This window comes from Triplophysa dalaica, chromosome 21, assembly GCF_015846415.1.
Source record: "Triplophysa dalaica isolate WHDGS20190420 chromosome 21, ASM1584641v1, whole genome shotgun sequence".
NCBI classification, from domain to species: Eukaryota; Metazoa; Chordata; class Actinopteri; order Cypriniformes; family Nemacheilidae; genus Triplophysa; species Triplophysa dalaica.
Window position 1 is genome coordinate 20,605,580 of NC_079562.1, and position 27,125 is coordinate 20,632,704.

General features: G+C 39.7%; 1 protein-coding gene across 2 annotated transcripts in view; it reads left to right on the top strand.

Annotated features, from left to right (window-relative positions):
- Positions 1-14,693: 14,693 nt before the first annotated feature.
- The window catches only part of sp1 (sp1 transcription factor), a 41,156-nt gene continuing 28,724 nt past the window's right edge, over positions 14,694-27,125 (top strand). For both annotated transcript variants that reach the window (XM_056735090.1, XM_056735091.1), the window contains exons 1-2: positions 14,694-14,770; positions 15,364-15,446. In XM_056735090.1, coding sequence (XP_056591068.1) covers positions 14,764-14,770; positions 15,364-15,446 — 90 coding nt within the window. In that variant the 5' untranslated portion in view covers positions 14,694-14,763. The remainder of the gene's footprint in view (positions 14,771-15,363; positions 15,447-27,125) is intronic.

Here is a 27,125-nt window from a genome sequence, read left to right on the forward strand (position 1 = left end):
TAGGAGATATAATAAAGCGACACAGAATTAGTTTTCACTGTTATGCTGATTGTGAGGGACCGACCGGTCAAGGTAAACAACTCACGAGTCCCACTTGTTCCTTTTTTGGGATCTTACTCAGTTTCTCTAGGTAACAGGCCTGATGTATCTTAAAGAAAACTCGGAGAACGAATTTCAGCAGACAATGGCGACTTTAATCAAGCATATCCACAGATCACCTTATCACATCTGTGCCTGCTAATCAATCTCTTGAACAATCTTTCCACCACTCTTAAAAAGGGAATGGATGAGCTCATCACAACAAGGAAAGGGGGAAATAATAAATTCCAAATATAACAAATAACATCACACTTTAAGACAAACATTATACAACAAGCACATCTATAATAATGACAAATAATCTCAAATGACTGAATAAACGCATGAATTTAAACTGAATGGAGGAGATAATTAGACAGTCCATTTCAAGATATCCCCACGTCTCCGCTACAGATGGTCCATCCAAGCGGGACCACAATCGGATAAAACTCCGTTCCCGCACGGGCTCCAATCTTTGCCGGACCGGAATTTCTCTTGCAGACACCCCGCCATCCCGGCAACTCGTACAAAGAAATATGGTTTAGTTAAAGGTACGCAAAACCATAGATTAACTGATTTGTGTGTGACTGCGTAAATAAATGGAAACTTTAGATTACTGCTGTCCTGTGTGGTTATTGTAAATAATACTTTAAACTATGAACTATCCAAACAACGTGTCATAACCAAATGTAATTTATGGGTGTGTTTGCACATGGGAGAAGTGTATGGATATCTGGGCTCACAAGCGCGCGCAGATGTAAGTGTATCTATGTGTATGCTCGAATACCCATACTTGTGCGGCTGATCTCTCAGTCCATCACATCTCCCCCACCTTCCAAAGATTCACCCGGGCAGCGGGACAAATAATCCGCAGTTACATTGGCTTTCCCCGGCACATACTGGACAGTGAAGCGGAAGGGCTGCATCGCCAGATACCATCTTGTGATCCTTCCGTTTGTATCTTTCATCTGCTCTAGCCATTTTAACGCTTTATGATCCGTTTCCAAGGAAAACTCTCTTCCTAACAAGTAGTACTTTAGAGAATCCAAGGCCCACTTAATAGCTAGGCACTCCTTTTCAACAGTGGAGTATCGCATCTCCCTCGGGAACATCTTACGGCTGATAAAGGCCACGGGTCGTCAGACTCCTAAACTCCCCTGTAAGAGGACAGCTCCAATACCTCTCCCTGAGGCGTCTGTTTGCACAATAAACGGTTGAGTAAAGTCTGGATTGTACAGTACCGCCTCAGTAGTCAGAGCTCCTTGTAGATCCCGGAATGCCTTCAACCTTTCCTCTGTCCACTGCAACTGGTTAGGGCTTTGTGCTCCCACCATATCTGTCAGCTGGGCAGCCCTGTCGGAATAATTAGGTATGAACCTATTATAAAATCCAGTCATGCCTAAAAATGATCTCAGGTCCTTGCGGGTCTGTGGCACAGGGCCCTTCTTGATCGCCTGAATCTTGCTCCGCTGTGGTCGCACAACCCCTTGACCAATAACGTAACCAAGATACTCGGTCTCCTTCTTTGCCACAGTACACTTCTTTGGGTTGACAGTCAAACCTGCCTCCTTGAGTCGTCTTAACACCTCTCGAATATGTCTTACGTGCTCCTCCCATGTATCACTGTACACAACAATATCATCAATATAGGCAGCCGCAAAAGTCAGACCATGCAACACTCGGTCCATTAACCTCTGAAAGGTTGCACCGGCCCCATGAAGGCCAAAGGGTAAAACTTTGAATTGATACAAGCCTCTTGGTGTTCGGAACGCAGTCAGGGGTCTGGAAGACATGGTTAACGGTATCTGCCAATACCCTTTAGATAAGTCCATAGTTGTAATGTACCTTGTGTGACCCAACAGATCAATCAAATCGCTCAGGCGCGGAGTAGGGTACGAATCAAATTGAGAGACAGAATTCAAATACCTGAAATCAATGCAGAAGCGGATATCCCCATCCTTCTTAGGTACAAGGACTACTGGATGACACCACTCGCTGTACGAGGGTTCAATGACACCCAAGCTTAACATGAAGGCCACCTCCTTCTTCAGGCTCTCTTGACATCTCTCTGGTACTCTGTAACTTCGCCGCCTCACCATGGCCTCGGGCTTCAACACCACATCATGTTGAACCAATCTTGTGAATCCCGGACATGCAGAGAATACCTCGTTAGTGCAAAGAGATCTCACTTGACATTGCTGCTGCTCGGTAAGATGGCTCAGCTCAAGCTCTCCCGTATTTGACTCCGGTAAGTACTGTTCATCTTCTTCTTCAGTCACAGAGCAAACCATCAAAATCTGTGCCTCTCTTTCCATCCTCGGTGTCCACTCCTTCAACAGGTTAACATGAAGAATCCGTCCGGCTTTATCTTGAGCAGACATAGCAATCTCATATGTCGTGGAGCTAAGCTTTCTTCTGACCTCATAAGGTCCTTGCCATTTAGCTAGCAACTTACTTTCTCCAGTGGGCAACATCACCAACACCTTTTGCCCAATCTGCAAATTCCTCGCTCAGGACTTCAGATCATACCAGGTCCGCTGTTGCCCTTTTGCCTTGCCCAAATTCGTCTGTGCTAGGTTAGCCATTTTCTGTAGGCGCTCTCTCATCTGCAATACATACGAAACAACATTATGAGGTTCCTTATCCTCAGAATTTCCTTCCCATACCTCTTTGAGCAAAGTTAGTGGTCCCCTGACTTCACGACCATACAACAGCTCAAAGGGTGAGAACCCAGTGGAGGCCTGAGGAACTTCCCTGTATGCAAATAGGAGATATGGCAGCCAACGATCCCAGTCTTTGCCAGTTTCATCCACGAACTTTCGGAGCATCTGCTTAAGAGTTTGATTAAAGCGTTCAGTAAGTCCATCAGTCTGAGGGTGGTAAGGTGTAGAACGCAGGCTTTTAATTCCCAGCAATCGGTACACTTGTCTCAGTAGAGTTGACATAAAGTTGGTACCTTGGTCGGTCAAAATCTCTTCACAAAACCCGACCCTCGAAAACAACTGAACCAGACACGTTGCTACAGTCTTGGCCTTCACAGTCCTTAGAGGAAACACCTCTGGGTACCTTGTGGCATAATCTGTTATCACTAACATGAATCGATTATTGGAACTGCTCTTCTCAAGAGGTCCTACGACATCCATTCCTATTCTCTCAAATGGCGTTCCAATAATGGGCAGTGGCTGTAACGGTGCTCTCATAGGTCGCTGCAGTGATACCTTTTGACACTCTGGACAACTTTTGCAGTATCGGGCTACTTCCCTTTCCAGACCAGGCCAGTAGAAGTATCTCTTAATCCGAGCAGTGGTCTTGTTCTTCCCAAGGTGGCCAGCCCAAGGAACAGAGTGGCTCAGTCGTAAAACAACTTCCCAAACACACTGAGGGACCACCAGCTGTCTCCGTGCACCGATCTGACGATAAAGTATTCCCTTCACCCGCACAAATGTCCCTATGATGTCCTCCATACTTTCTCCTCCAGCATCTTTAGCTCCACTCAAACACCGTGCCAGACTTGCATCCTCCTGTTGCATTTTTACAATGTCTGTTGGCACCCTGAAATCCACAGGAAGTTCGTATGAGACATCTTGTATCTTAGTAGCATTAAATTTGACCTTGTCTCCTTTCTTCTCGTTTCTTGACTTCCTCCGTTTTGACGCCCCAGTCTCAATCTCTTCACCGAAGAATGGTAGACTGCTCAACATAGGCTCATGATCCTCACCTTGGTTTGCTTTTGAACGTGTAACTGCCACATTACATTTTTGTGCTGGAGACAACAGTTCAAACAATGCAGGTATATCTCTTCCCAAAATCACAGGATATGGTAGGTTTTCACCAACTCCCACCTTCACTACATACGTCTGACCCTTTACCTTCAAGTATATCCGGGCGGTTTGAAGCATCCTTTCATCTCCATGCACACATCGAACAAGCAACTGACTGGCTGAATCGATCGAAGAGGATGATATAAACCTCTTATCCATTAGAGTTTGATCACTGCCGGTATCAATAAGAGCAGTCAGCATTCTCTGCCCGATCTCCACCATCGTCGTTCTCTGACGTTGTGTCTCTGCAGGAACTGTAAGCACTCTTGGGACAAGACATATATGCGAAGACTGGACAGGATTCTTGGGACAGTTTGGCTTAATATGACCTTCTTGCCCACACAAGTGACATTTCATCAGCCGTCTAAAAGTCATACCTGGCCCACCTGGCCATCTCCCGGGATGGTTCTTTCCTTGTTCTTCTACTTTCGGCCGACTCTGCCCTAAGTCACCAGATCGTTGCGCAACTCCTTGCCTATACCTCCAGCATATGTTCTTTCCCCTTGCTGCTACGAAGACGTCAGCCCAGGTAGCTGCTTCTGCCGCTGATTCAGGGTCTCGCTCTCGGATCCATATCTGAAGTTCAGGAGACAGCATTCGAAGGTACTGCTCGAGTACCATGATTTCACTCATCTCTTCTACAGTCTTCCCTTTCGGTTGTGTCCATTTTGCAAACAGCTCCTTCAGTCGGCTATATAGCTCCTTTGGACTCTCTTCAGGATGCACAGTCACAGAGCGAAACCTCTGACGATAGGTCTCAACATTTATGTCAAACTTCTTTAAAATTGCAGCTTTCACCTTCTCGTAATCCGTAGACTCATCCACGTCCATATTCACGTAAGCCGCTCGAGCCTTGCCAGCCAACAATGGTATCAAATGCCAGATCCAATCTGTTTTGTTCCATCTGCAGGCCACTGCAATCCGCTCGAATGTGACTAGAAAGTGCTCCACGTCGTCGTTTTCTCCAAGTTTCTCCATTTTAGGCATTTGTGTAACGGGTAGACTCACACGGTCCACCGCCTGCACAGTACCCCCTTGAATCAATGGCATTCCATCTCTGCCTGGGGAATTGGCTTTCAACCATCCAGAATCTTCCGGGGTTCCTCCACCGTGCAAATCAGGGTCGAGAGTCGTAGGGATGGGAGTTGTACGTGCTTGGACCTCCATCTGCAATAGACCAAACTGGTGCTGGAGAGCCCTGAAACGTCGTTCTTGTTCCACTTGCTCTCTTTGTCTTTCAGCTTCCCGGACGTCCATCCTAGCCATGTGAGCTCGGAACAAACTCGCCAGATCCTCCCCTGCAACATCTCTTTTTCCAGCCGCTGTTCCTTCCTCAACTTTATCCTCCATGTTCAACTCCTCTTCACCCCTTTCTTCCTCCTGTGGTACAGAGAGGCCTCGCTTCTTTACAGCTCGACTCATTGCAAACACCCGAAGAAATAAAACAGCCACGAGGGGCAAAATAACACCTCCAAACTAACAAAACCGGCTTGTACCTTGAATAACCAGATTTAAGGATCCCACCGCTGCCACCATCTGTGAGGGACCGACCGGTCAAGGTAAACAACTCACGAGTCCCACTTGTTCCTTTTTTGGGATCTTACTCAGTTTCTCTAGGTAACAGGCCTGATGTATCTTAAAGAAAACTCGGAGAACGAATTTCAGCAGACAATGGCGACTTTAATCAAGCATATCCACAGATCACCTTATCACATCTGTGCCTGCTAATCAATCTCTTGAACAATCTTTCCACCACTCTTAAAAAGGGAATGGATGAGCTCATCACAACAAGGAAAGGGGGAAATAATAAATTCCAAATATAACAAATAACATCACACTTTAAGACAAACATTATACAACAAGCAAATCTATAATAATGACAAATAATCTCAAATGACTGAATAAACGCATGAATTTAAACTGAATGGAGGAGATAATTAGACAGTCCATTTCAAGATATCCCCACGTCTCCGCTACAGATGGTCCATCCAAGCGGAACCACAATCGGATAAAACTCCGTTCCCGCACGGGCTCCAATCTTTGCCGGACCGGAATTTCTCTTGCAGACACCCCGCCATCCCGGCAACTCGTACAAAGAAATATGGTTTAGTTTAAGGTACGCAAAACCATAGATTAACTGATTTGTGTGTGACTGCGTAAATAAATGGAAACTTTAGATTACTGCTGTCCTGTGTGGTTATTGTAAATAATACTTTAAACTATGAACTATCCAAACAACGTGTCATAACCAAATGTAATTTATGGGTGTGTTTGCACATGGGAGAAGTGTATGGATATCTGGGCTCACAAGCGCGCGCAGATGTAAGTGTATCTATGTGTATGCTCGAATACCCATACTTGTGCGGCTGATCTCTCAGTCCATCACACTGATGATACTCAACTTAATATTTCCTCGAAGCCTCATGAAACCCAGCAGTTCCATCGAATAAAGGATTGCATAGTTGACTTAAAAATGTGGATGAGTAACAATTTTTTACTACTGAACTCAGACAAAACAGAAGGGTTACTTACTGGACTGAAAACCGCCATACGTAACAACCAAGAATACTGCTTAACTATTGACGGATGCTCCATAAAATCCTTGTCGTCAGCTAAGAATCTTGGCGTTGTATTCGATAGTAATCTGTCATTTGAAAGCCATGTCGCCAACACCTGTAAAATTGCATTTTTCCATTTTTAAGAATATATCTAAACAAGTCATATGCTGTCACTGTCAGATGCAGAGAAATTAATTCATGCATTCATGACATCAAGACTAGATTACTGTAATGTACTTCTAGGTGGTTGCCCTGCAGGCCTATTACAAAAACTCCAACTTGTTCAAAACGCGGCAGCTCGAGTTCTTACACGTACAAAAAAGTATGAGCCTATAACCCCGGTTCTGTCAACCTTGCACTGGTTACCTATAAAGCATCGCATTAACTTTAAGATCTTGCTTATTACCTATGAAGCCCTACATGGTCTAGCGCCGCAGTATTTCAGTGAACTTCTATTGTATTACAGTCCTTCACATGCATTACGCTCTCAGGCGTCCTGTCAGTTGGTAATACCTAGAATTTCAAAATCAAGTGCAGGTGGTAGATCCTTTTCTTATCTAGCACCTAAACTTTGGAATATTCTTCCCTGCACTGTCCGGGAGGCAGACACACATTCAGTTTAAATCTAGACTAAAGACGCATCTTTTTCATCTTGAATACACTACACTTCCATAATATTAATCCTCAGAGGATTTAGGCTGCATTATTTAGAATTAGATCAACCGGAACCAGGAACACGGCCAACAACAAATGATATACTTGTTGCATCAAAGAGTGCAGAACAGTACTCTACTCTCAGCCAGTCTTGTCTCATTGTTCCAAGGTTACCGCAGGATGCAGTTCATGCCCAGACCTGATGGCAGAGCTGAGAATGGGAAGCACTGAATAACACAGAATACAGACATACCCACATACAAACGCTTAACACACACATGCACAAATACTAACACATGTAGACATAGACACACATGCACGGACACATAGACAAGTACGCGCGCACACACACACAGACAGACACGCACACATTAAAGATAAAGGAGAGAGAACCACAGGTCAAATATTAAACAGACTATAAATTCCTATACGCAATATTATTTATGTAAAACTTTTGAATTCTAAAGCAGCCCCCCGGCCAGTCAAATAGTGCCGAACAGTATGCAAACGCTGGCAAGGAACCCAAAACTCCTAAGGAGAAAAAAAACCTCAAGAGAACCAGGCTCAACCAGGGGATTCCAGTTCACTTCTGTCAAAAGATGCTGCCTCTGCACAAGCTCAACAGTGCTTGCACAACAAGGCTAAATAAAAATAAATAAACTTACTAATAAGGTAAATTATTGATTTAAGATTATCATTAATAATCTAATAGCATTTGAAATTTTGTAGTGAAATCGTGTCAAGTCGCCGCGTCCTTCATTATCCAGCTCTATCATCTCAGCTCTTGTCAGGGCGCCGCTTCCCATTCTCAGCTCTTCCTTCAGTTCTGGACATGAACTGCATCCTGCTCGCTGCGGTAACCTTGGAACAATGAGACAAGACTGTCTGAGTGTAGAGGACTGTTCTGCACTCTTTGATGCAACAAGTATATCAGTTGTTGTTGGAAATATTCCTGGTTTCCGGTTGATCTAACTAATGCAGCCTAAACCCTCAGAGGGTTTATATAATGGAAGGGTACACTGTAAAAAATTGCTCTTAAAAAACGGGCAATTTCCAACAGTAAAATACTTTTATTACAATAGACAATTTAATCCTGTAGGTTAACAGATCAAGGCCCATAGATTAATCCCTTTCTTTAAATTTACTGCATTTAACTGTACAGCCGTTGGCGCCTGAAAAAAATAAACTTGCTGTAAAAAGCAACTGTGGGGATAGGGTGTTTTAACACATCACACTTTTTCAAAACAGCGTGGTAATCAAGATCACGTCACTGCTCGTCTCTTCCCAGATAGCAACAAATTCTGTCTTAATTCTGGCATTTTTTTTTAGGTTTTTTTCACAGTCTTTGTGTGAAACAGAATTGTCGTTTTTGTCTGGTCAGCCAGAAGCTACATCCTGGTTGAGGTTACGCTTTCCATAAAAAGGCGTAATTCAGTTAAGATTTTGGTCGGTTTTGGTTAGCCACAAAGTTAATAGCAAAAAAATAAGGGTTAGGGTTAGGGTTAGGGTTATGCCAATAATTGTCATGGTCCCGCCTCACCATGTCAGGTATTTCTTGGTCTTGAGGTGGAGTCAGACAGGATCCCTTGTTTTATGTTGTAGAGAGACTATTTTGGCACCTATTGGTTGCCATACTCTCTCTCCGGTCTTGTCATTGTTCCTGCCCTCCTGTTTCCTAGTATTTATTAGTTTATCCCCTGCACCTGTCCCCTCTTGATTTGCTTCCCCTTTATATTGACCTTGTGTCTCTTGCCTTGTGCTGGTTCATTGTTTGTGTCATCTGTGGTGAGTTCAGTTTCTTGTTTAGTTCAGTTTATTGTAGTTTAAATGTCAAGTGTTAGTCAGTTATGTTCCTGTCTCCATGTTTTGTTCTGTTACCCCCTCGTGGGTGTTTGTTTTGTATTTATTATTTATTAAAGCCTTGTTAACCCCTAACCCACTGTCTTGCGTTTGGGTCCTCCGTCCCTCACCACCCACGTTCATGACAATAATAATATCTAATAATATGATACTATCATGAAAACCCTTAGCAGGCACATCAAAACCAATTTATATCTAATGAGGAATACAACAGCTGATTTTAAGCAAAATATTTATATTATATTATGTTACTATATAAACATTTATATCATTAAAAACGATTTTATATAATTTGTATTGGTGATTTTTGTGACTGAATGGTGTAGTTTGAGCATTGAGAGCCGACTGCTTCGCCTGCTTTTTAATCACTGATCCAGTATTCGCAGTGCTTCATGAAGTCCAGCAAGCCTGATGTCTTTGCAGATATGATGATGTAGTTTGCCATGCATCTTGGAAGTTGTAGTCGATTTGCGAATACAGCGTTAAATGCGGTCTATGAAAATGACGTCATTTCCCAGAATGCTTCCTCTCACTATAAGAACCAGAAGTCCGTAATTCAAATTCTACTGTGAAAGCATCCTTTGTGTTGATCTTCAATACAGTTCGGTAAGTGAAACTTTTATTTAAATCTGAACTAACAGCTTTTGCTACCTACTTGATTGGCTTTTTTGTTCATATGCAATCATTCTTTTTCAAAGTTTATCCATGATTGAGTTTTGTTTGTAAAAAACATTGACAGCTTTGTTGGCACTAAATAAGTGGATGTTGTGCTTGAAGTCTGGGTAAAGAATGATGTGTGTTCAATTCATTTCATTTAAAAGCTATGTGTGTGTGTTGATTTTTAGAATTATAATGAAATGATAATGAAATGAAAAAAAAGAACACGAGAGCAGCCCATCTTCTGGAACAGCAGACTCATCTCCAGTCAAAGACAGACTCCCTGAGGCCACCAAAAAGGAAAACAAAGTAAGACTGTAAATTATTTAATTCTTTACCATTTTTGAAAACAGGTCATTTTACTTTGTACTTTTGAAAATTATATGTTTCTAATTGGTAACTTGTATGTACTGTAATTTGCCTAATATCATTTTAGTATTAGTTCCAAAAGCATGTTGAAGAAATTTGGGTTAAATACTGACAGCATGTTTTCAAACATTCAAGGAACTTGATTTTGGATTATTTGGTGGAGTGGATGTGAAGACACAGTCTGGGGAATGAAGCTGGCAAGAAAAACCCAGGCCAAAAGTGTGAACTGGATCGCTGTACGTGGGAAAATAGGATTCCCAATTTTGTTTTGATTGGTAAGCTCTTGCATTAAGAGCCCGGAACTCTTAAATCTACAAAAAAAGTCTTGTATTAAATGTAAAACTCTTAGGCATGATGGTGTATTAAAGTGTGAAATGTCATTAATTATTACACATTTTTAACTCTGTATTTGTATACTTTTATTCTAGAGGCAGTAAGAAGTCCTTCATGTGCACAGATGATTGAGCTGGAGGTCAAAAAATGTTCCTAACCTGGGTTTCATCTACTTGTTTTCATCTTCAACTTATTTGACTAATATATATATATATATATATATATATATTTGCACCCCTGTAAACATACTTTTTGTCAGTAATTTCTCTTGTTTGTTTATTGGTTTCTGTTATTATATTTTTTATGCACTGAATCTTTTACATTGTTTAAATTTAATCCTTAATATATAAATTTAGTGCGCAGTTTATTGTTGCTGTATTTTTTGTATTGTGTAACTATTTACAGTATGTGTTGCTTTTAGTTTATTGTTTGTCATTATTTGTTGTGTATTTTTGTTTCTGTTGTATTGTGACTGTTTTTGTTGATCTTCTCTGTTTTCTAAATGTTAGTTTGATTAGCTCGATTTTGTGGTCAATCTCCCTTCCTCCAGTGGCAATATGGTAGTCCTCACAGTAGTAGACCATTTTCCAAAGTTCTCTTCCTGTCTCTCCCCAAACTCCCCTCACATCTTCCGCCTTCATGGTCTTCCGAGGATGTGTTCTGTAGACAGGGGGTCTCCTGCTTCGGTTGCTGGGCCCCCTTTGACAGAAGCATCTGGTCTTGCACGTCTCCAAAGTCAAGACTGTCTATCATTCTTCTCATGTTCCCCCTGTGTACTCCTTTGCTTCCCCCCCTTCAACCCTAACCTTCTGAATAACTACGATGGGTGATATCCAAGGCGAAACATCAATTTTTTCAATAATATCTGCATCTAGCAGGCAGTTTCAACTCTGCAGAAATAGCATCCCTTACAGAAGAAGGTAGTCTGTGCAGCTTCTGTTGCACAGGACTGACATTTTAATGCAATTTCAGTTAATGTTTAAAGTTCTTCATACAACCAAAGCTTGACGTGGCAGGATGAGACACTTGTTGCACTGACTATTCTGAGGCGAGTACTTTGTTTCCTTTTAAGCACAGGTTTAAGGAACATGTTAAGTCCATGCCCATGAGTGGGTTTCCACTTTTTACAATGTAAAACGTGGCAGGTACTGAATATTCCACATGTTGAGCAGATATCTTAAAGCGGGCGTAACACACTTTCTGCCAATCTCATACTAATCTTGAGTACCTATAGAGTAGTGGTGCATACTTTGTATCTTGGAAGAGTATTTAGTTTAATCACATTTATAAAGGATAGATACAGCTGTACGATTGTTTCTGAAACATACGGCGCGTTCGGGGGGAGGGGTAGGCTGAACCAAAGCACATTGTCAACAAAACACAGACATCAGTTTCACTCAACTCATTTGTTGTACATGTCCGGCATGTTTTAGTGCTGGGACGGCTCCATATATCAGTTTCAAACCATCTCCAAATCCAGCGTTATATCCACAGTTTATATAACATTCATCAACCAAATGAAGTGAACAAACAAACACCTGAACTTCACCAACATATGCTCTCTCTCTCTCTCTCTCTCTCTCTCTATCCTTCAGAAAAGTGAAAGTGACATCTGCGCATGCTCCTTCTCCTGCTCTCCAGTTGGCATGCCGCGTGCTTTTCCGGGAGAATTGTTCAATAAGGGACTAAGAAAAGTTTTTACGAAACAGTTTTATATGTTTTTAAAAAAATACTTTACGAAACCTGTAGGATCGCTGGGGGAGTGTATCGAGCACAGAAATACTTCGTCATACGCCCAATTCGTTTTTTGACAAGTTGACCATGTTAAACGGGAGAAGACAGCAGGTTTTACATTCTGAAGAACTCTGAATGCATGACACATTGATGCAGCACCGCTTTAACATATATTTAACTCTGATCATTACTTACGGGGGTACACTCAAATATGATTCTATCTCAAATGTATTATTAATCAAATGTAGACTTAAGAGCAAACGTTTGTGATCATGGATTGCAAATTATATATCGCCTTACAAAGGGCACTTTGAAATGAAAACAATTATGGCCGCCATACTGAAGGGTTATTACAAACCAAAGTGCTCATAACTGGCCACTTCAAAGGACCCTCCAGAAAGATCAATTTTGAAGGCTACAACTGATGGACACTTCCCACACTCTTATGATTCTTTGCAAAAAGACGGCGCCTTCGTGTGGGCACGAGATGACAACACAAAAGGGCACTTCAAGACACAATTGTTTGGTACCCTACACCGTTTTAGTGTAAACACAAATATGTGACCAGTTTGTGAAATTCAGGCTCAGGTCTCAAATGATCATTTGATAATGAGAATCAGAGTTTGATTTTAAACATATGATTTCAATCTTTCACATGGCACTACTCAAGTGTCAGGTCATAGGGTTACGGTTGAGAAAGTGTTCAAATCTCAAGGCTCTATTAACATTAACGTTTAATGATATTGTATCACTAGAACACATGCAGCGTATCTTTGTAACAGCATGGTTGATCTCTCACTAGGTCATTTACGTTAACGACCACAGCTCATTTTGATCAATTAGAACCCAGATGAGTAACCTCTAACAGGTGATTGTCTGATGTCCAACATATGAATACGACATCAAGATTATTTCATTTCAAAATGTACTTTACAGTAGCATATGTAAAATTATATGTAGAAAGCACAGACAGGGTCAGTGGTGGGACAGTGAGATAGTGATAACACAATTATAAATGTAAAATTAAATATGAACTCATTTAATTAAAAACAACTTTCCCTAAGCTGTCGGGCAGGACCCATGCAAATAGTTCTTGGTTGAAATATTGTACACTAACGATTTGGAGGAAATAATAGCCTATTAGTTGTGAAACGGCGGCTTGTATTGCCTTCCCATAAGGGCAGTAAATCGCTCTCCCGCTCTTTCTCATTCACAACTCCTTCCTGGTGGAACATTCTTCCTAACTCGGTCCGGTCAACCACATCTCTCACAACATTAAAAAAACTACTTAAAATCCATCTCTTCTGTGAATACTTGACAAACAAATGAGAAAAAAAAAAAAAATACACTAACCCTTTCTCTCAACAGGTAGTGGTCTAGCTTTTGTTGAAACCAGTAACTTTGTATTGGCACCTAATGTATTATGGCTCCTGTATGAACTTTCGCTTATTGCTCCTAAACTCTTTGTAAGTCGCTTTGGATAAAAGCGTCTGCTAAATGTCTAAATGTAAATGTGAAAGGTTACTCTGTGTAGTTAGTTTTTTTCCTACATAAAATCATCCTAAATGACGTAAAGAACATCCTGTGAAAATGTACCCTTGATATTTACTAAGAATTTAAATCATTGCAAAATGAATGTTTCTCTTTCCGCCTCTGCCTCGGGATGCCCATCCCGAGGTAAGAAGAAGTTCCACCGTGTCCAGACGACTGACAGATGCCCATCCCCAATTTGAGATTACGCCAGCTACAGCTGCAGACTGACTGACCATCCCAGCTCCATCTAAGGCAATTCCACCACCAGCCAAGAGAAATATGACCATCGGACCATCCCAGCTCAGACCACTACATCCCCAACCAAGAGCAAAGACGGACTATTTGTCTTATTAATGCTGAAGTTACAATATTTGGTATTAAATGCTAAACTAAAATCACATGTCACGAGTCTGAGTGCAGCTATGACACGTCAGAGGGGATCTGGCCCTCCCGGTTGAGCCTGGTTTCTCCCAAGGTTTTTTTCTCCATTAATCAATCATTGGAGTTTGGGTTCCTCGCCACAGCAGGGCAGTGTTGGCCTGCTCACCGGGAGACTGCATTCATTCATTTATTTATTTAATTAGAAATTAGATATTATTTATTAGAATGATCTTACTCGTTGTATAAACACCATGCACTGTGCTGTGTTTTAACTTTTCTGTTTTTCCTGTTTGCCCCTGTAAAGCTGCTTTGAAACAATACACATTGTGAAAAGCGCTATATAAATAAACTTGAATTGAATTGTTTGAAAATCAAACTATGTTGCTCATTATTACTGGGTCACAATTAAAAACAGTGAGTAGATTTACTACAGAGGGCAAAAAGCACCAGTAGCTTATTAGTGTTGTTAAACTGCTTTTAACAGTCAAGTAACAACAAAACGTTACAAATAGTTTAAATTGTCATGTCAAGTTGTAAAATTCTGCAGAGCGTCAGTTTCACACACATGCAACTGATATGAAAAGTTTCTATGCGTCGTCATGAAAAAAAAAAAAAAGAGTAAAACCAAAGTCTCTTATTGGCTAAGGAGAAAATGATCATCTTCTAATTGGCTCAACGGCTCATCCATTCGGAGTCCCTCCCTTCTGTTCATCATGTTTGGTTGAGTTGTGTTAGAGTTCATGTCAGACTTCTAGACGCGTGAAAAACTCGCGCCTTCACGCACTATGAGCGGTAAGATTCATTTATACTTCACGTTATATTTACTGCCATCAACAAGAGCCGGTATGAAAGTCATATATTGTTTGCTGGCATGTATGAGTTTTAATACGACATATTTATCTAACTATTCAAACACTGACACCGTTGACCCCCCTCAAAAACTCGAGCTAATGTACTTCATGCTTGACGCATATATTACAACATTCACGCGATCGTCGCAAACTGAACACTTTTCTTTTACTTCAGTTGGTCCGTCAGTGTGTTAAGTGAGTGAATTAATCGACTGAGTGAGAATGTTTAGCTCCTCTACAAGTTGTGAAAGTTTAGATGATCGACCTGCGCTACTTCAGAGTGTTAAATGTCGATAAAGAGCGGTTTACACCGCTGAAGTCGGACAAGTGATCGTGTAATGTTGATGATGGGAAAGTTGTTTTCATGTGTGACTAAATGCCGCCGCACGCGCCTCACGATCAGCTAATGTTAGATTAGATTAATGTTAGTTAACACACTTGATCGCATCGGCCGTCAAGTTCACACTACACACAGAGTTACGGAGTTTGAGTTTATATTGAGTTTGTGTTGTTGTTCTTGTGTGTTTGTGTCAGATCAACAGCAGGATGAAATGGCCGCGCTGGTGGAAAACGACACGAGCTTCATTCAGAAGAGAAACTCCAACAACACAGCAACAGTGAGTTCATAAGTTCAATAACATTGATCATTTTCCATTTTCATAGGTTTCATCATCAACTCAAACCATGTGTATTATTTCGCTCGCTCACACACACACACACACAACACAGAAGCAGCATTTGTTGTTATGTATGTAGACATGTTTGATAGTGTGTCACTTCCTGCTTTCAGCAGCTTCACACACTGACTGTGGGAGGGAAACTAACCCTAACTTTTGTACAGGTTGTCAGATTGGGTGTGATGGGCATACAGGGGGGAGGGGGTTTGATATATGTGTCTATATGTGCCTATGAAATCCAGGCTCAAATGAAACTGTGGGATAATGTGCATCATAGTTGGATTTCAATCTTTAACATGACATTACTCCTGTCGAAATAATATAACAAAATCATGATTATATTCTCACAGAATGTTCTTTACATTAGATAGGATGCTTTTATGTTTAAGGGATAGTGCACCCAAAAATGAAAGTAACCCCCTTGTCATGTGGAACGTGTACGAGTTTCTTCTACCGAACACAAAAAAGATACGTTGAAGGATGTTCAGTTCCCATTTATTTCAGTTGAATGGACACTAGGGGCCTGCTCACACTAGGGCTGGGCGATTTAGCAAAAAAATCGAATCTAGATTTTTTCAGAACATTTGAACGATTCACTATTTCTATTTTTTCGTTTTTGCTTAACTAGTCAACTTAAAACATAACTACAACAATAAAATACTGAAATAACATTCTCTTTATTAGTAATTTAGAAAAAAACATAAATAAGGAACTTTTTTGTATTTTAAAACATTTCTGTATTGTGTCTAGTTGTTTTTTCAGTGTACTTTACAGTGGTAAAGAAGGTGTAAAAGTACAACTTTGTAAAAGAAAGATGCGTTATAAAGCTGTTCCGACACTTTTTCGCGTGTTTCAGTGTACATTCGGGGAATTGCGGCTTCTGTAAAATGTTTGCGGCTTGGTAACTTGTATCTTGGATCAACGGCGTGTAGCATCTTTATGAAGCCTTGCTTTTCCACGGTGTGCATGGGAAACATGTCCTTTGCGATATGAAATGCCACAGCATTTGTTATTTCTTGCCATCGGTGTGACTTTTTATCATATGGAATGGCGTTGGAAAATGATGCTGCTAATAAAACCTGACGTTGTGCATTTCGAGGTGGATCTGTCGTCTTCGGATGGCTGACTGTTGTTTTCATCTCTTAATTTTGCGCATTCGAGCTATTCAGCCTGATGTCTCTGTCACAAATGCTGAAACAAATTAGTTGTGCTGCCACTGCTGGTTGCAACTGACTTTCGACATATCTTGCATTTGACCAAATTTTGTTTGACGTCTGACCTCTCAAATACAAACCATTTCCAAATCACTGAAGTAACATTAATACCTTTTATTTGATACAAGCTCATCCTGATGCGAAGAGCCAGGTGTCTTCATGACGTAAGTCGTTAACTTCTACGTTACTGATTTTGGAGTGAGCGGTTGAGACACAATCAGGTGGATCAGGCGCGGCATCAAGTGGTATTGACAAGTATTTCCAACGTATCTTATTGGATGTACATGATAAACATTTTTTTTTAAATCTCAATGTCTCAATTTAACAAAAAATAAATCGTGTTAAAACGTAAATTCAAATTTATCGAAAAAATCAGAAAAATCGCCCAGCCCTAGCTCACACTATACAAATCGAACCGTTCCTGTTTGACAGCTGAAGCCTGGTTCCATTGACTAGTGAGCGCTCCCGACCCGCTAACAGTACCCTGCCCCGCTTGAAAAAGAGGGGATCCAGCTCCATTTGTTAGGCTCTAGCGTGGATAGTGTGGAACCTAAAGCATGAGGTACATTATGTGACCCTTTACATTTCTCGCTGAAGTTCAGCTGTCAATGTAAATGAGAGTATTTTACTCTCAGGGATCAAGTATCTTTACTTTTTTTACTAGTGTTTTAACTTTGGAAATATTTAACTTCCATGCATAATAAAGCATTTCATGTATAATATGTTTTACTCAACTACATTTAAAAATGACATGGCAATTTTAACATAAAAAGTACATCAAAAGTCAAAGTACTTTCTTTTTATTCAAAAATAGTTTAACTTTAGTAAAAGTAAGAGTTGGTTTTTCATATTTATAAGAAAAAAAGAAAAAAAACACGTAAAAAGGAATTTTATGAAATGAAGTGGTGTAAAAACACTCTGATAAAGATACTTGATCAATGTACTTGAGTAAAATACTAAAGTATTATACACCTCTGGAATGCTGAGAACAACAATCGGCTTTACGATATTAAAGTATGTGGATGTCATTTACAAGTCTACAGAACCGTTTGCTGTCTTATCCCTATCATGTTACTGTGATATCAATAACGGATCAGTCTGAAGTCAAACACACCTAATCAGCCAATAACTGAACTTTACGATGCTTTCCACTTTGTGGAAAAATCTAGCCTCTGGTCTCCTTTCCTTAGGTCTGTTGAAGGCGTTAGCATTAGGAGTTAAGTTTTTTCTCCTGGAAACAAAATAAATCCATCTAATCTATGAAGAAAGCTGTCATGTTTATTTGGGTGTCAATGAACATTCATCACGATGTAGTTTTAGAGAAGAACCATATTTTTCAATTCAAGTCGTATTTTACACTATTTCTGTAACTAACCCCCTGCAATTTTTATAGCAAAATTTGAATATAGCCGCTGCAAAATAAAAGTACCTGTAACCCAAACAGTTTCTGCATATCTCATGTTAATCTTGAGTACTGTCAGAATAGAATTTCACCCTTCAGATATCCGTAGAGTCTTTGGCTTGATCACATTTATAAAAGACAGATACAGCTGTACCATTAATTCCAAAAACGTAAGATGCGTGGGGGGGGGGAAAGGCTGAACTACAGCAGGTGGGCGCCCATTGCCAGTAAAATACAGACATATGACTTCATGTCCGGCATCTTTTAGCATTGGGACGGGTCCTTCTATCAGTTTCAAACCATCTCCAAATCCAGCGTTATATCCACGGTTTATATAACATTCATCAACCAAATGAAGTGAACAAACAAACACATCTCAACTTTGCGAACGTAGTGCTCTCTCTCTCTCCTGCACACAAGTGAGAATGACGTGTGCTCATACTCTGTCTTCTGCTCTCCTTGGTTGTTGACGCGTTGCAATGTTTTCCGGTAGAATTGTCCAATAAGGGGATAAGAAAAATTTGTTTTGAAAAGGGCTATGATGGGGGTAGTGACCACCGCACCACCGCAGTGGTAAAGTGCCATGACTGTGGTAGACCACAAATATAAGTGTGAGAAAATGACTGTGCGATAAGAAGTCTTAAGCATTTGTAGTCTTTCTTTTGTGGACGGTTTTATTCAATTTTTTTTACATTAACACAGAAATTAATGGCATATGTTTCCATTGGTGCGTTCGAGTGTGGGCCTGCATGGCAAAACCCTGGTTATTCTGCAGGTACTGCAATGGATCTTGTTGTGGGATGAACAGTAGAAGTCGACCGATATTGGATTTTGCCGATAACGATAACTACGCATTTTAAATTGTTCATTTAAAAAAAAAAGTATATATAATGAAGTGTATTACATCAATAAACCAATTGCTTGAACCACTAAACTGTATTGTACGTTTAAATAAAACGCATAGATATTAACTACATTAATACAACTCCAGTGTATAAGTTAAACAAAACTGATTGAAATTAAAACAAATGTCATTGCCGTTCATGCTGTCTCTTTCATCTGTTTTCTATTTTGGAGCATACAATACTCACAAATGCCTATCCATAGTTACAATAATAAAATTCAATGCATGCATTTTTGTCACCATGTTATAATTTATTAAACTGACGTCAGCGCACTCGCCCTGTCTGCAAAAATACTGATGTTCCCCATTAAATGGGTTTCTTCACCAAGTACAAAGTTAGGTTTTTCTCAGGGATCAAATACTTGTTTCACTGACTGAAATGCAAATCAATTTATAACCTTTATATATATTTTTTCCCCCTTGGTTTTTTAAATATTCTATCAGTTGAAATAAGCCCACTATTTAAATTATGGACCCTTCATTTCTTTGTAAGGTGGCAAATTTACAAAATCCGCAGGGGATCAAATAATTATTTTCCAAACTGTAACATGAATGTTATTTGTCAGTCAAACCTGCCTATTCATGATGAACTGCACTTGCACATTGTTTGTTGATCAAAACAGACGTTTAATACTTGTGCTACGACTAGTAGTGAAGTACTATCACAAAAGGGTCTTGAGACTGGACTCGAGTCAAAGAACGTTCTCTAGTCCGGTCCCAAGAACATTTTTGATGGTGTTTGTCTTGTCTCGGTCTCAACTGTCTGTGATCTGGGTCTTTTTCACAAAACATGGCTCTAAAAAGCGAGGTGTGCTCTGATTGGCCAGTTAACCAGTGCGTAGTGATTTGTGGAATACTCCAAGTGTGTGATGGCCAGTGTTTGGAGTAGTGCGTTATAGAGGTCGACCGATATGCGTTTTTCAGGCCGATACCGATTATTTCCATGCAAATTAGACCGATAACCGATATTTTGAACCGATATATATATATGGTGTAAAAACGTAAATTTATATAGAAATTAAGAACACATGTTCTGAAACATTTGAAATATTTTTAATTCTGACTGAGAAATCTTAATCATAACACTTATATTAATACTAATAAAAGAAAGAAGGGAGCACCCAGCAGAATTCTGTGAACATTTTGTAAATCACAAGCAACACAGTAAAAAACAACAAGCAAGCAACAAATGGAAAAATGAATTGAATGTAACAAATTATATTTATTTATGGAAAAAATATGTTCTGATGACTTTAACATTGCATACAATACTTTTCAATTAATCATTATGCTAATCATTGGATTAACTAGCACAATTTGAATTTACATATTAAGTGTAAATAATTGAATTGCCTTCATAGCTTTATTGTGTATGTTGTTGAAAAGACCGCAATATTTTCATGAAGCTATAACATGAGCATGAGAGCACTCTGACTGAAGACCGACGATTCAAGTTCTTTATGCTTTAAAATGTCTTGTATTTTTGAAATGGCGTCATTTTAAGTGACGTGCAAAACGCCAGCTCGATCAATTACAAGAAACGCGTGTGCAGTGTGCTGCTCGCTTGCAGAGCAAATCATTGTTATACTGAGGATGTGAATTATATCTACATGATAATAATGCGTAAATCCCGCGGAACCTGCAGGAAACCCGCAAAGCTGCTCCGAAATTCAGGCACTTATTATATTGAAGTGTTTTGCATCTTCAGTGCAGTGGATTGAGATTTATTTCAACGTCTGATGCTGCTTTACCTCATAGAGCATGAACCCGAAGCAGCGCTTTCGGTGTGACAGTGAAAAAAGACTTTCTGTTCCGCAGCCTCCCGTGTTGATTGGCCGGACTCCTGACTTAGTCCCAACAAATCAGAGGGGCAGTGGGCGGGCATTACTCTAGGCAAACCCCTAGAGTGACGTGTTCCGACTGCTCTCGCTAAATCCTTGGCTGCATCAGAGCCAAAAAGCGCATTTCAAAATTAAATGACTTTATCGGCAAATCGGCTTTGAAAATGATCGATATCGATTATCGGCTAAATCCTTAATATCGACGCCGATAATCGGCCAATTCGATAATCGGTCGACCACTAGTGCGTTACAAAGTTATGTATTACAGTAACATATAACTTTTTGCTGTAACGCAGTAGTGTAAGGCATTACTAATCAATTTACAGTAATATTTTACTCTGTACATGTTCAGTTACGCTTGCTTTACAACAAACTTTTTGCCCGCGAGACATTAAAAACTAAAAAATCCTGCAACTAAATTCTATTTCCTGATCGTGAATAGACGCGTGTGGTGTCATTCATCTCCCTCTGGCTTGGATGATTTCAGTCTCTGAGCTAAAAATTTGAGACAATTAGCCCCGCCCGGTGTGCTGTAAGCCTAGCGCCAGTGTTAGTGCGTGGTTTTCCCACACAATTTGGCTGTTTTGAAAATGCTGTTGCTGGAAAAATTATTGAGCCGCAGGTTGTGGGTTTATGGGTTACTTTTATAATGTACTGCCGCCGCCAAAAATGTTATTTATATTCTAAGGATAAATGTTATTCGATGAGATTCTTAATGTGTATTCATACTCTGATGAATACCTGGCAACTCCAGGACCGGCCCATTTTCATAAGTGTGGAGAGCTAGTGTCTTGACAGGCAGGCTACAGTACAGGGAGGTGACACAGGAGCTAAGCTCAACCAAAGAGAAAAATATAGCGCTGGTGTTAGACAATGCATACGAATTATACTTTTACCAATGTTTCGTAAGGTGCATTTCATGTTGCACAATGAAAGAAATCACTTGTGAGTGTACAACAGTTGTTTCCTTCGGTTGCCAAATATCACATTAAAGCAGCGCTATATGCAGTCTAGAACAACTAAAACATTGACGTGCTTGTTCACATTATACATATGCAATACATTTAACCATGCTTATTTCTTAAGAAAGTTTTTGCATGTCTTACGAACAGAAAACACGTTTGTCGTCCATTCCCGTATGTGGCCTCGAGCACACATGGGATCTTTTTTAAAGGGACACCCACCCAAAAATGAAATTCTGTTATGGATTCTCACCCTCTAGTTGTTCCAAACCTGTATAAATGTCTTTGTTCGGTTGAACACGAATTGGTAGAATGTTAGAAACTAAAACTTATTTTGCATCATTGACTACTATAGCAGAAAAGATCATAATGGTAGTCAAAGATGACCCAGAAGTTTTTGCTTCCTATATCCCCCAAAACATCTTTTCAGTTTACCAGAACAAAACATATATACAATACCTAGGAAACCATTCAGACAAGTTAATATAGCAATAGAAACTAACAAACTTAACTTTGATTTGACACAAGAAAATAATTGGGCTAGTTTTCAATCCCTTTGGGCGGGTTTTGAGGTTTCATTTGGCTGCTTTCAGGATGCAAGTTAGCAAGATCCCTGTGACCAGCAGCAATGACAAGGCAAGCTAACGTTTACATGATGACTAGCTAGAATTCTATATAATCTAGTTTAGTGATGGGGTGGTATAGGACTATTTTGTATTTAAATGTGTTTAATCTTTGTATTCTTGTAATTTCAAACTTAAATACTTTTTGCCAAACAACCTCCTTAGTGTTTCGAATACATCCATTTGAAATACAAAATACTATAACTTTGTAACAGTATTTTGTATTTAAATGCATTTCATCGTTTTCTCTTTTTTTTTTTGTACAGCCTAGTTAACTCTTTCCCCGCCAGCTTTTTAAAAAAAAAAGTTGCCAGCCTTTTTATAATTTTCACCAAATTTTAATGGCTCACAGTACATTTTCTATAAAGAATATATGGACAAACAATATGTCAAATGAAAGAACAGAGTCTCTGCTTTTAGACAAAAGAAACTGTATTCTTCTATCTTCATTTGTTTAGATTACACCAGATTACACTCAAAACAAACATTAAAATAATAAGAAATATACATTCTTCACGAAAGGGCAACACGCATGTCCGGAGAAGCATTTTGGTCAAAACTGATAATCCAGTTTCACACATATAGGTGGTTGTGAAGGGTAGGAGCAATAAAATGCTTGCTTTGCTCAGCATTGGATACTCCGTGGAAAGGCCGATCCAGAACAAAGACAATTTTACTGTTTTGTGACGAGTCTTCAACGTGCTGTCACAAGTAAAATGAAGCATTTCTGATTCTTCTTCAGAGGATAAATTTAGTTTAGCGATTGATTCTGGAGTTTCAAAGTCAAAGGGATTTTTCACCCACTCCTTGTCTTTCAATTCACAAAACTTCTCCTTGGAGAAGTAGCGACAAAAGCTCCCCATCAGTGTCTCCAGATGTGACTGAATGAGACGTGTCAGACTAGCGAATGATTTCTTGCAAACATCATTTTCTTCAATGTGTCTCATCATTGTTGGAAACATATAGTAGCTTGCAGTTTTGAGTCGCAGCTGCCAGAGCTCGAGTGATTTTTGGAATCCCTGAATTTGTTCGCAGTGTCTAAAAATGTTGTCCTCCCGTCCTTGCAAATTAAGGTTCAGTTCGTTTAGAACAGAAAATATGTCGGCAAAATAAGACAGGGTTAAAAGCCTTTTCTCATCGCAGAATTTGTTTGCGAGAGGTGACAGCTTCTCGGTAAGAAAAGCACGTATTTCATCCCTCAACTCGTACACTCGGGTAATCGCCCTTCCCTTTGACAACCATCTCACATCTGTATGAAAGAGTAAGTGTTTGTGCTCGGCTCCCGTTTCAGTACAGGGGTTGACAGGCTTACCCTGCTCTCTGAAGCCAATGCATCAGTCAAAGCACTGAATAATATCTGTTTCCTTTGGTATCAAATGCCATGCCCCTCTCTCAGTTGCCAGTATAGCACAGACTGCCTGCTGTTGTTCAATAAACGAGTGACTACATCATGAATGAGCAACATCTCAGTGATGTTTAAGGCCTCTTGCTTATTTCTGAGCTTTCTTCCTCTCTTCCAACTCTTCAAATGTCGACAAGCACGAATAGCTGTGTCCACCCTCTGATTTTTCAGAGCTTTTGTAATGGCCATATTCATGTTGTGGCCAAAACACATGCAGTGGAAGGATGTGGCACTCTCAAATGCCTTTTTTATGTTTGTAGCATTATCAGTTGTAACACTGACAAGATGATTTTTGTTGATGCTCCACTCTTTCAACATATTATCCAAAAATTCTCTGATATTGTCAGCAGTGTAGTCTTCTGGAAAGAACTTTGTTTCCGGGCAATTTGATCAAACTTTCCAGTCTAAGAGGTAGTGGATAGTGAAGATGATGTATGGATGTCCGCTTCCTCCACTGCTGGTCCACAGGTCAGTGGTTGCTCCATACCATTTTCCCCGGGCTATAGGGTTGCCAACTTCCTCTTTTAAACTGTTGTACATTTTGGGTAATTCTGTTTTTGAGAAAAAAGGTTCCTGAAGGAATTTTGTAAAGTGGTCCTGGTTTTGCTACAGTGTGAATTGGTATCCTATCCTTAGCAATATAATATGAAAGGCATGATGTATTTCTTTGGCTGATGAGATGAGGATCCATATGAAGCCTGACGCTGGAATGCCTCTTTTACTGTTGGCTGAACAATGGCTTCAGCTGAAGATGAACATTCACTGCTAGATGCATGGCTACTCTGTAAATGGAGAAAGAAAATAAGGAAATGGTTAGGAAAAACATTACTACAGAACACTGAAATGGAGCTCTAGCCAAATCTTAAACTACGTTGAAACAAGCTACATGCAAATGAAGTTTGTGTTACTTTGGCATCTTGATATTAAACTACTTTTTAATTGTTGTATTTGACACAGAAATGAGACAAAGTTTCATAAACTTACCTTTATATCCCTGAATTGAATCGGATGGTTTTCACAGAGATGAGCGAACATGTAAGACGTGTTTCCATGTTTCATTGCCACTCTCCGTCTTACATGTCTTACTCAAAGGGAAACCGTCTTCAACCAGCATTCCCTCTGCATTTTTCACCCTTTTAGAGGGGGGGTGAATCATAGGCAGCGTTCCCGTTTTGGCCATGCATCCTCTGTCCACGTGGTGCTGTTTTCATCAGTGCACGCACACGTCTTTTGCTTAGCTGCGCACACACGCATGTAGGCATCTCCACGTGGGGAACAGGTTTGTTTAGATCAGAGTGTGCATGGCTCTGCAGCATACATGCAGTGAACTTTTATCCGGTTGATGGAAATGAAACGTTCTCAAATGATTTGCGTTCTAAATATAATAATGTTGATCTTTGTTTTTATCGCGGGAACTTTCAAATAACGCAAAAAATGTATTGTGCTAATCCATTACCGCAATTATTTGCATTACCGAATATCTGCACATGTCTACCACAGCGAAAAAACTGCCATAACAATAAGGCCCTAAATGTTTTACTTTAAAGTTAATTTGAACAAGACTTGACAATGAGGTATATGTTTACATGATTTACTAATTGTTAATCTAATGTACATTTTACTAATACATTTACTATTTAAAATAAAAGTTGTATTTGACAGTAATAATGGACCAGAGTTTACATAAATAGATGAGAGATTAATAAAGAGATTAAAGAGTTTCATAAATACTTGAACAATTGTATTGCTCATTCATTGCACATTTACATTTATGCATTTGGCAGACGCTTTTATCCAAAGTGACTTACATTGCATTTTTCATATATATTTTGTTTTCTAAGTCCATGCAATCCTCTGGGATTGAACCCACGACCTTGCATTAAACATGAGAACTGTTGCGGAGACTCTGTACTGGCATCTTTCTAACATAAACGTTTCTGTAGTTCAGTGGTAAGTGCATTAACAATGCAAGGTTGTGGGTTCGATCCCAGGGGATTGCACTAACATAAGTATATATGTATAGGATAATGCAATGTAAGTCGCTTTGGATAAAAGCGTCTGCCAAATGCGTAAATGTAAATGTAAATAAACAACGTTTAACCAGGGCAAATGAAATGATTGATCAGTGCAAACAAGCTTACACCGAGCCAGATGTGTTACTGAGACTCTGAACTGACATGAACACTTTTAACTGACGCAAACAAGTCAAGTCTGTGAGAGGAGGCGGGGCTCTGATTTTTGACAACATTAGTTTAAACGGTTTGTTTCAAATGGAATTAAGTACTGTAAGGGTTAATATGTGACTGACTGACTGAGTTTTAACTTTCTTATATCATTGAAGTTTTCATTATTTACTGATGTTTATTTAAATGTTAAGTGTGCCGTTTCATTGATGGATTTGTGCATTAAACATAGATGGATGTTTCCTCTACATTTTTCTCACATATCATATGTCAATTTCAAGTATTTAACTATTTAGTAACTTCAAGTATTTGAATTAGGTTTATATTTCTCTTCCACTTGTCATGTGGTTGCTACAAGCAAATATAATAATATCAATATATTTATAGAAACGATTTATATTTCCCACCACCGTTGATTTGTCCATTACCAACCTGGTTGTAAAAACTGCCAAAGTCACAGCCCTAGTTACAAAACTGACTTTCATGCTCAAAGAACACTTCTCGGAACCCATATGGACGCTGGCGGTGTGAAGAGAGCACAGAAATACTACTGCATGTTTTTTTGACAAGTTAACCATGTGAAGCATGAGATCCAGCATGTTCAACATTGTAATTAACATTCAGAATGCATTACGCAACACTGTTGCGTCCCCCCTTTCAGCATTTTTGGCTGCAAAAATCACAAAAAATCTCAGTTACCAACCATGTTCAAAAAAATCTTCTTTTGTGTTCTGCAGAATAAAATAAAGTCATACAGGTTAGAAATGAAAAGAGGGTTAGTAAATGATGACAGAATTCACAGGCAGGGTCACATATCTACAAAATAGGGTTTCTCAACGGGGGCGTTTCGAGAAAATTGGGGCCGCTGAAGGCCAGATTTTTGAAAAGGGAGCGTTCGGGTCTTTTCTGGGGGCATTTGTAAAGTTACACCAAAGAGTCAGTTTATCTTTAAATTATCTTAACAAACGAATATTATCTGAATCGGGAACACTGCTCTAGGGCTTGAGACACAAATCATTTTAATTTAGCCGTGAATTATTTTGGCAACACACACCACATGAATGATAAATATTTCTCCAGCAGTTGAG